At 31.2% G+C, this 10,976-nt stretch overlaps 2 protein-coding genes across 2 annotated transcripts; both read left to right on the top strand.

Moving 5' to 3' along the window:
• The first annotated feature begins 4,209 nt into the window (after positions 1–4,209).
• On the top strand, positions 4,210–5,376 carry LOC141595445 (protein FAR1-RELATED SEQUENCE 5-like). Its single transcript, XM_074415414.1, has 2 exons — positions 4,210–4,456; positions 4,577–5,376. The coding sequence occupies exons 1-2, from the start codon at positions 4,210–4,212 to the stop codon at positions 5,374–5,376; spliced, it is 1,047 nt and encodes a 348-aa protein (XP_074271515.1).
• LOC141595444 (protein FAR1-RELATED SEQUENCE 1-like) lies at positions 5,376–10,676 on the top strand. The gene is made up of 3 exons (XM_074415413.1): positions 5,376–5,960; positions 9,090–9,329; positions 10,635–10,676. The coding sequence occupies exons 1-3, from the start codon at positions 5,376–5,378 to the stop codon at positions 10,674–10,676; spliced, it is 867 nt and encodes a 288-aa protein (XP_074271514.1).
• The last annotated feature ends 300 nt before the right edge of the window (positions 10,677–10,976 follow it).

Genomic DNA, 10,976 nt, shown 5'->3' with positions numbered 1-10,976 from the left:
TAGTGTGATATTATTAGCGCAATAACTTGATATTATTTACCATATCATTTGATATTTTTTTGAAAGACAATAAGGGTGATATTATTTTATGATATTGTTTACCACATCTTGTGATATTGTTAAGCCAGTAGTGTGATATTATTTACCACATCTTTTGATATTGTTAAGCCAATTGTGTGGTATTGTTTATCACATCCTGTGATATTGTTAAACTAATAGTGTGATATTATTAAAACAAACGTGTGATATTGTTTGCAAAAAAAAATTAAATACTTTAGAAACCATATATTTTCTATTTAATAACATAAAAAAGAGGCAAATCCTGATACAACTATAATTGTTACCATATTTTACATTCCAACTCAAAAATGGAAAAAAAAATACAAATTTATAATCGCTTGAAATGATATCTAAGAATAAAGAAATTGTCTTTATAAGAGAAATGAATAAAAAAACATGATTTTTTTAGTTGATCATGCACTATTAGAGTTCGCCAGCATGCACACATACTCCTAAGTAACCTCCAAACGCGAAGAAATCTGCAAAAAAAAAGGAAAACAAAGTACAAAACATCATCTTAGTATCATCTTTAGACAAAAGAAAATACAATTTGTAGTAAAATAATATAAAAAACACACCATATTACAACACTTACAACAACATTTTTTATTATTTTACTACAAATCAGAGACATTTTACAGCGAAAACACCATACTGTAGCATTTTAGTGTCTTGATGACATTTTACAACTTAATTATGTAGTCAACCTGCCAAAATGTATGAAAATAGATTACTAGTAATCTTCACATTCAGTATCACATCATACAAACAACAGTATCACACGTTTTTCATTATCATAGCCAACATGTAATTCAACATTACTCATTTTACTGAACACAAACGATTACTTCAATTCTATCATATGAAACTGTAATTTTGCACAATTAAACAATGTTAACCCTAATTTTCGTGATTAAAACGATATGAAACCCTAATTTTTACAATTAAACAATGTTGAAACCTAATTTCACAATCGATCAATATTAAACCCTAATTTTAGCGATTAAAACAAAAAAAGACATCTTATAAACGACTACAACTTCAATTGATGATAATAATTGATTTAATGTGTCGAATTATGAACGAAAAACGTTTAAAATCATTTATAAGTAAGATATTTAGAAAGTTACAGCAAGAACATGAAAGTACACTAAATAACTTGACGATTAGTTCAATTTTTTTGATTTAATCCTATTAAATTCATATAATTCAACGTACTTACAATAATTTCGAACAAAAATAACATGTAAAATCAAATTAACACTACATAAGTTGAAATAAAATCACAAAAATGAAAAAAACGAAAAAAACATACCTCAACGATTTTTGCGCGAATTCTAGTGAGAGTATTCAATCTAATGAATGAATAAATCTAGGATGTTGAAATACAGTTGAAATCAAGTTTGAATCTTTAGGTTTTTGCAGATTTTCAGTGAAATTTTTGAGAGGATTGTGATATATTTTTGTTTGAAATGTTTTAGATTGATTTTGGATTTTTTAGAGAGAGAAACTATTGACTGATTTTGGGAGTTTTAGATGGTTTTGTTTGTTAATTTTCCCCGCGATATTGTTTTGTATATGGTGTGATATTTCATTCGTTACTCAATCCTCAAATATTTAGAGGTTCTCACCGGATCCCGACTCTATATACATATATATATATATATATATATATATATATATATATATATATATATATATATATATATATATATATATATATATATATATATATATATATATATATATATATATATATATAGGCAAGATCCGGTGAGTTTGACACTTTTCGTGAGTTTCCCCCGCATATATAAGCAAATGAGTTGACAAAACCCAATTATCAAAAATTGAGCCGTCATAATCGCCCAGCGCTTTCTCTCTCTTTCTCCCCTTTCTCTCTCTACGATAAAACACTCTGTTTCATCAAAAACCACGCGAATTTTTTTCATCGCTTCTTCAAATTTTGATCAACAAATTTGATCAAGAAATTCATCGCTTCTTCAAAATTTGATCAACAATTCGTTCATTATTTTCATTCTTTCAATTAAAACTATCAATTTGTTCATCAATTTTTCAAATTTGATCCACAATTCTCCGAAAACCTAATTCTTCAAATTCGATCAAGGTATTGATATTTCTTCCCGATTTTTGATTGAATAATCGAATAATTTCAATTAATTGAATCAAATAACAAATTCTCGCTTTGATTTACGTGTTTTTCAATAAAATTCACTTCAACGATGTCAATTCAGACGATCAAACGCTTACTATGATTGATAATAATGCTTGATAATCAAACAACGATGAATTCATTTATAAATTTGTGACATAATGCTGATATAAAACTGTTGTTATTACGTTGATAAGTTTTTTGTTCAAATTACGATTGCATGTAAGTTGTTTTCATATTGTTTTCATAACATAATTGCATGTAAAGTTTAACAAAGAATTGCATGTAGGTTTTCATTCATGATATCATTCAATATCTAGTATTTGAATAATTGGATTACAATAATACAATAACTGCCTTAAAGTATTAAAATAGCTTTGATATTACATTAAAATAACTGTGTGTGCATTGTGGTGGACTAGGCTACCAATTCCACTAAAACCCTCCGCCCCCTCTGATAGAATAATTGCATTTGTATAATACAATAACTGCATTATAACGTTAAAATAATTGCTGCAACAGAGATTGTTTTTTTCCTAATAAATACTACTTTATAGGATCTGACAAAAAAATCCTTACAATAACTACTCTTTAATAATGAAATAACTATAATACTACATTAAAATAACTGTGTGTGCATTGTGGTGGACTAGGCTACCAATTCCACTAAAACCCTCCCCCCCCCCTGATAGAATAATTGCATTTGTATAATACAATAACTGCATTATAATGTTAAAATAATTGTTTAGAATAGAGATTGTTTTTTTCCTAATAAATACTACTTTATAGGATCTGACAAAAAAATCCTTACAATAACTACTCTTTAATAATGAAATAACTATAATACTACATTAAAATAACTGTGTGTGCATTGTGGTGGACTAGGCTACCAATTCCACTAAAACCCTCATCCCCCTCTGATAGAATAATTGCATTTGTATAATACAATAACTGCATTATAACGTTAAAATAATTGCTGTAACAGAGATTGTTTTTTTCCTAATAAATACTACTTTATAGGATCTGACAAAAAAATCCTTACAATAACTACTCTTTAATAATGAAATAACTTTGATATTACATTAAAATAATCGTATGTGTGCATTGTGGTGGACTAGGCTACCAATTCCACTAAACCCCCCCCCCTCTGATAGAATAATTGCATTTGTATAATACAATAACTTCATTATAACGTTAAAATAATTGTTGTAACAGAGATTGTTTTTTTCCTAATAAATACTACTTTATAGGATCTGACAAAAAAATCCTTACAATAACTACTCTTTAATAATGAAATAACTTTGATATTACATTAAAATAATCAGTGTGCATTGTGGTGGACTAGGCTACCAATTCCACTAAAACCCTCCTCCCCCTCCGATAGAATAATTGCATTTGTATAATACAATAACTGCATTATAACGTTAAAATAATTGCTTAATGTGATTGTTTTTTTCTTAATAAATACTACTTTATAGGATCTAACAAAAAAATCCTTACAATAACTACTCTTTAATAATGAAATAACTTTGATATTACATTAAAATAATCGTGTGTGCAATGTGGTGGACTAGGCTACCAATTCCACTAAAACCCTCCCCCCCCCCCCGATAGAATAATTGCATTTGTATAATACAATAACTGCATTATAACGTTAAAATAATTGTCTGTAATGTAGATTGTTTTTTTCCTAATAAATACTACTTTATAGGATCTGACAAAAAAATCCGTACAATAACTACTCTTTAATAATGAAATAACTTTGATATTACATTAAAATAACTGTGTGTGCATTGTGGTGGACTAGGCTACCAATTTCACTAACCCCCCCCTCCCTCGATAGAATAATTGCATTTGTATAATACAATAAATCGCATTATAACGTTAAAATAACTGCCATGTGAGAGGTTGTATTGTTTTGTTTTGTATAGAATCTAAGATATTGAAATTAATAATACCATAACAGTTCTCCTGTTTTAATGTTTCCAGGCATTGAAATTAATACTACCAATGCAACAACTTTTTCTACACCTACTGTTTCATCTGAAACAGGAGAAAATACTATCCATAATCTGGGATTGAGATATACTCCAGGTGGCAGTGAGGAGTGGAATAGGATGGTAGAAAATGGTTTCAAACCTGCTCTGGGATTAATGTTTGTAAAGCTGGAGGAGGCAATAGAGTTTTACAATTTATATCTTGGGCTTGTGGTTTCATACCAAGAAAGTATACACAAACAAGATTCCGTGATGGTTTGATAGACAAAAAATCAATGGTCTCGCAATGTACATGGATTCAAAGAGGATCGCAAAAAACTCAAACCTGTTGTTGAATTTGAAAACACAGAAGAGAAAAAGAAGAGGAAAAGGTCTGTAGAGCCAAAGAAAACAAAAATAACAAGATTTGGTTGCAAGGCAAAAATACGGTTTTGTGCTGTATTCAATGACCTTAAGGAGGTAATAGGGTATGCTATTGATACGTTTTATGAAGGTCATAATCACAGACTCTGCTCACTCAAAGAACGGGAATTCCAGAAAAACGTAAGAACACTTAACCTTTACATGAAGCAGACAATTGTTAACAATTGTAAACTCAACATCGGGGCTACCAAGACTTTTAGAATTCTGGCCGAACAATCAAATGGGTATGAAAACATTGGTGCATCTCTCACAGAATTTAAGAACTTCAAAAGAAATATTAAATGTTATATAGGTGAGAAAGATGCTGACATGATTCTCGATTATTTAAAGACACTTTCTGAATCACAAGATGGCTTTTACTATGCTTACCAAGTTGATGAGGATAATTGTTTGGCTAAAATCTTTTGGGCAGATGCACAAGCAAGAATGAATTATTCCTTGTTTGGGGACACCATTACCTTTGATCCTACTTACGGTACTAACAAGTACCACATGGCCTTCACCCCATTCACTGGTGTTGACAACCACAAAAAATCAGTGACTTTTGTTGCTGCACTTGTCGATCATGAGAACGATGGGTCATTCATTTGGGTGTTTAAGAAGTTCCTTGATTGTGTGGGCAACAAGGAACCTCAGTGCATTCTTACTGATCAAGATCCGGAATTAAACTCTCGGGTGCGTTCGTATTCAAGCAAGCAAGACATCGTTCTCGCATGTGGCATATAATGAAAAAACTTACCGATAAAGTTGAGTCACAGATTTGTAAGGAGACTGACTTTGTTGAGCGGATATGCGGAGTTGTTTGGGATACTGACTTGGAACCCATTGAGTTTGAAGAAAAATGGACTCAAGTGATTAATGACTTTGAGTTGAATGATAATACTTGGTTGACATACATGTATGGCAAAAGGCACAAATGGATACCTGCTTACTTTAGGGATTTGCCTTTAGGCTGCCTTTTGAAGACTACACAAAGATCAGAGAGTCAAAACAGTTATTTCAAAAGATTTGAGAGCATAGATGGCACACTTGTAGAATTTTGGTTGCGTTTTCAGAGTGCAATGGAACAACAACGCTATAATCACAGATTTCTTAATGCTTTGCAAGTGACAAAGACATTGCCACAGGTTTCTTCTAAGACAATGATTGAAAAACATGCCTCTAAAATCTACACACATACTGTTTTCTATGAGTTCCAAGAGCAAGTGCAAATGGCTCCCTGTTCGTGTGCCGTTAGGGGGTTTTCTGAGCAAGGAAACATGCACATTATAAATGTTGAAGATGCCTACAGGAAGCATAGAATATTTCAGGTTATCTATAAAATACTATTAAAAGCCTAAACTAAAATGGCTCATAAAGTCCACATCAACAAAGCCACATGTGATTGTAAAATGCCACGTCTGATTAATGCAATGCCACATTTGATTTACAAATGACACGTTTGCAATAAAATTGCTTCTCATAGTTGTTGACTAGAAACGTTCAGAATTTTTCAAGTCCTCTGCCTCTTTAAGTTTTCAATATGGGCTTTCAAGTTTACTAAAACTCTTCCATTTCCCCCTCTTTAATCTCTTTTAATTAACTGCTCTTATATCTTCTTCACTTACTTCCTAATTAATTTTGAATAAACGTTTTAATACGGGAGAATGGAAGATGGTAGGCGTTATTAGGTTTTGTTCATAATCTAAACATTTATACTTATTTATATCTATACAATATTATTAAAAGGGTAAGTAAAACAATGTTCTAAAATGCCACGTATTAAAATACACACTATTAAATCACCTCTGCTCTCTATGGATTACAGCTAGAAGTTAGCAATTCCTCTTATTTAGTAATCAATCCTACGTTTCCATCATCTCAAGAATCGATTTTTTAATTAACGAGAGTAATCAAACGTCTTAAATATTTCGATTATCCAGCCTTTCATGTAATCACCAATTAAAGCAGAGTAATTGAATGACATTTGCTTTCATATCCATTGATTATCAATAACATTATTAGACTTTTCGTTTGCTTATGTACAAAAATGGGAACTATTTAAATTGTTATTTCTTCCCATGTTCCAGTAGAGCATGCCATCTTCATTGTTCGTCAATGACCGAGAACTTCGCGTGGCGCTTTGGGTAATCAAGGCCCGACTACCTTTGGAAAGGTGTTATTTTCATTTTGTTGATTTATCTCGGTTATTTTTCTTTGCTCAATTACCTTTCACAATCAATTTAAATTATTTGGTTTTAATTCTTTAAGTTCTCTTTAGATATTTCAGTTTTTAACAATTTAAGTGCTATCATAATCTCATGTTAGTTTTGCAGCACGTAACACAATGGACAATTCAACATCACAAGAAGGAAAGGTATATATCAACTCGATTTTTCTATTGCCGATGGTCGATTGGCACATCGGCGTACTAAATACTGACTTGGTATTTTGTTAAATTAACTGGCTTAAAATTTGAGTTTGTTGTTTGCAGAAGATATTTTAACTTGCAAAACATTTCAATTTCGTGACATTATTTGTTCAAAAGTGTGCTTCATTTCAAGTAACTCTACATTGAGTTGAATGCCCCTTTTCCTCGCAAATCTGGAAAGCTTGGATTAATTCAGTTTCGGCTACTGGACTTGGACATATCTTTGCTTGGTATTCAATTCATAAACGGGGGAGAGTCTTGGAAAAAGAAACAGATATGATGCGCATTTCTTTGTACTATATACCATATTTGGAGGGAGAGGTGCAAAAGAAATTACAAGGACGTCACACTGCTGCCATTATATGGAGAATAATTTAGTATTCACAAGAACAAAGCACTATAATGTAGAGGTTGCACGGAAAATGTATTAGGGCCTTAGAGGTCTTCAATTCTGTTTTGGTTGTTTTCAGGTAATAGGTGGCCTAATTGACTTCCTTTATAGGATCTAAGAATTTGCTTCCTTTGTAGGATCCAAGGATCTTGTAATCCGTTCATTTTTTTTATATAAAATGATGATCCTAATTATCTGGGGAAACAAAATTGTAATTTTATTTCATTTAATGTGTTTCATTTCAGTAATTCCCTTCTTCTCTTCTACATCACTACGTGCATGTGTCTCCATTATTGGATCGAAAGGTTTAAGAAGCTTGGTACACTAAGAGACGATTTACATAATTACCATTGAGCGAGACTTTGTGAGGAGGATTCTTAACCTAACATATTGAGTATTGACAGAAATAAAGAAGGTAATTTGTTAATCTTATCGTCCATATAGAACGCCAGCGGATGGATGAGGAGGGTTGAAAATTAAAGTATTCATAAATTTTTTAACTGCCAAATTCCCATGGTACTCATGGCGTTTAATTTAAAAGTGGCCTCGACGAAAAACTGAATCTATATAAGCTATTAAGAAGGCCCATAGTACGACGGGTATAATACTACAATAATGGTACTACACACAATTTTGCTCAATCCAAATTGTAAACAACCGTTCCAAATGTAGAGGCTGATCAAGTAAAAGATTAGAAAAAAAAAGGAATAATTATTCATGGTGCAATAGGATGGTATGGTATTCCCTCCACCCCTTTTTTCCCAAAATTTATTCTCTCCTTTCTAAACTTAATAAGGAAAAGTTTTAAAACTCCAATATTGCCTCTAGATAATTTTGCTACCATCATCTTAATTCCAGTAATATACTCTCTTTCCCTTTAATTTAAGACGTGGAATTGATGTTTCATCCTCTTTTGTTACATCGTCCCAAAATGGAAGGGGGATAATAAGAGTGGAATGGTGGGAGTATGGTAATTGTAAAAATCCAATTACTCAGAACTATCAACTACATTTATCCTTTCATAAGCTAAGTAAATCCAGCCCCGTGAAATTCACGGGTAGGAAAACTAGTTCAATTTTATAAACATAATTGTCTTTTTACTTTAACATACAATAACTGTGATAAAAGAATACAATAACCGTGTTTTACCATTAAAAAAATCATGTGAAAACTATACAATAATCACAATTATGCTTTACAATAATTGATGTTGAGTTTATTTGCAATTTTTCTGATTTTTTTCCATAAATATATTAATTTGATAATGCTTTACAGTAATTGATAATGCTTTACACTTGCCAATTTGTTACAATAATCAAGGATATGCTTTAAAATAATTGGGGAAGAGCTTTACAATAATCAGATACATGAGAGCTTTAAAATAATCAGAGGTATGCTTTACAATAATTGGGCAAACGCTTTACAATAATCAGCTACATGAAAAGCTTTAAAATAATTGCATTTGATCATTTGAATAAATTAATAATCATGTGAAAACTACTTTGTAACATTATATTAAACATAAAAAAATTGAAAGACTTCTACCTTGGTGTTAATTGCTAGTCTGCATAAAATAATTCATGTTGAACTATATAATAACTATGATTGCCTTTTAAAATAACTACACTGTGCATGCAGGTTGCTCACAATAACGAATCAAAGGAAACAACATGTACGTGCAAGATGTTTGAGAGGAAAGAAATCCTTTGTAAACACATTATATGGATTATATCGGAAAAGGATCGCAAAGCATACCGGAACAAAGACATCGAAACTAGATGGACGAAGAAATCATATAGAAAGCCTTTGTATGGACTGGATGGAAAGTTATTGCAAGACTACGATCCCACTGATTTGAGAAAATTGGAATTATCAAGGGTATGGTCAGAGTTTTATGCAACAATAAGTGTTCTTAACTCGATGCCTGAAAATCAAATCAAGGAGCTAAGTTTGATGCTTTTACAATTCCGAGAGAAAATAAATCCAACCAAAGAGAGCTTGACAAAGGATCAAGAACTGGAAATGCTCTTAGGTTGTTCAAAGAAAATCAAATATTACTGTTCTTCCACCCAAGATTGCAAAAAACAAAGGAAGCGGCATGAGAATGAAATCAAACAAGGATAACGCAATTGAGAAGGCGAGCAAACCGAAGAGGCTATGTAATAACTGCAAACAAATGGGACACCATGACAAGAGAAACTGTCCAAATCCGTTTGTTGAGCATGCTTTGGAGGAAGAAGATGAAGAGGAAAATGAAATGGAGGATGAAGATGAAGAAGAATGAAAAATGCATTACGCTTTAAAATAATCAAGATTACGTTTTAAAATAATCCATATTATGCTTTACAAATAACCGCAAGATTGCAAAATAATTGTGTTAGACTTTTTTACAAGTAATCAGGGGTATACTTTACAATAAGTGTGTTAGACTTTTACAATAATCAAAGTTATGCTTTACATTAATTGATGTTGAATTTTTTTGCAATTGTTCTGATTTTGTTCATTTAATAATACCTTGCGCTATTACAATAATCATGTGAAAACTATACAATAATCACAATTATGCTTTACAATAATTGATGTTGAGTTTATTTGCAATTGTTCTGATTTTTTTCCATAAATATATTAATTTGATAATGCTTTACAGTAATTGATAATGCTTTACACTTGCCAATTTGTTACAATAATCAAGGATATGCTTTAACATAATTTGGGAAGAGCTTTACAATAATCAGATACATGAGAGCTTTAAAATAATCAGAGGTATGCTTTACAATAATTGGGCAAACGCTTTACAATAATCAGCTACATAAAAGCTTTAAAATAATTGCATTTGATCATTTGAATAACTGAATAATCATGTGAAAACTATACAATAATCACAATTGTGCTTTATAATAATTGATGCTGAGTTTATACGCAATCGTTCTGATTTTTTTCCATAAATATATTAATTTGATAATGCTCTACTGTAATTGATGATGCTTTGCACTTGCCAATTTGTTACAATAATCAAAGATATGCTTTAAAATAATTGGGGAGGAGCTTTACAATAATCAGATGCATGACAGCTTTAAAATAATCAGAGGTATGCTTTAAAATAATTGGGCAAACGCTTTACAATAATCAGCTACATGAAAGCTGATAGAATAATTGCATTTGATCATTTGAATAAATGTCTAGAGATATTACAATAACAGCTTAAAGTCATTGCAAAAACACTAACTTGTTAAGTCAATCAATGACAGCTACATCAAATTTGTTCAAACAATCAATAACAGCTATCTAAACAGTAGATTATCAAACAAACCCATCTAGAATTGTTTGCTAAATCCATCTATAATCAATCAATTGCTCTTTTATGTGTTTCGCCGAGAAGGACCAGTAACGGCTGTTGTTTTAACCCTTTTCTTCCCTGATCTTCTGAATTTTAAAAGTTCTTTCTCTACTTCCAATATACTCTGCCTGAAAGTTCCCACTTGTTCCAAAAGAGATGCTCTTGACTCGTTGACATCTGACATCAAC

The sequence above is a fragment of the Silene latifolia genome, chromosome 8 (genome assembly GCF_048544455.1).
Source record: "Silene latifolia isolate original U9 population chromosome 8, ASM4854445v1, whole genome shotgun sequence".
Classification (NCBI taxonomy): Eukaryota; Viridiplantae; Streptophyta; class Magnoliopsida; order Caryophyllales; family Caryophyllaceae; genus Silene; species Silene latifolia.
This window is presented reverse-complemented; position numbering and strand designations above follow the sequence as displayed.

Bases quoted from the DNA above. Each gene is read 5' to 3' on its own strand.
- LOC141595444 (XM_074415413.1), top strand. From the start codon at position 5,376: ATGAAAAAACTTACCGATAAAGTTGAGTCACAGATTTGTAAGGAGACT. The intron at 5,961-9,089 runs GTTATCTATAAA...CTGTGCATGCAG, and splicing joins GGAAGCATAGAATATTTCAG to GTTGCTCACAATAACGAATC. The intron at 9,330-10,634 runs GTATGGTCAGAG...ATAAATGTCTAG, and splicing joins GAAAATTGGAATTATCAAGG to AGATATTACAATAACAGCTT.
- LOC141595445 (XM_074415414.1), top strand. From the start codon at position 4,210: ATGTTTCCAGGCATTGAAATTAATACTACCAATGCAACAACTTTTTCT. The intron at 4,457-4,576 runs GTATACACAAAC...TTGAAAACACAG, and splicing joins TGTGGTTTCATACCAAGAAA to AAGAGAAAAAGAAGAGGAAA.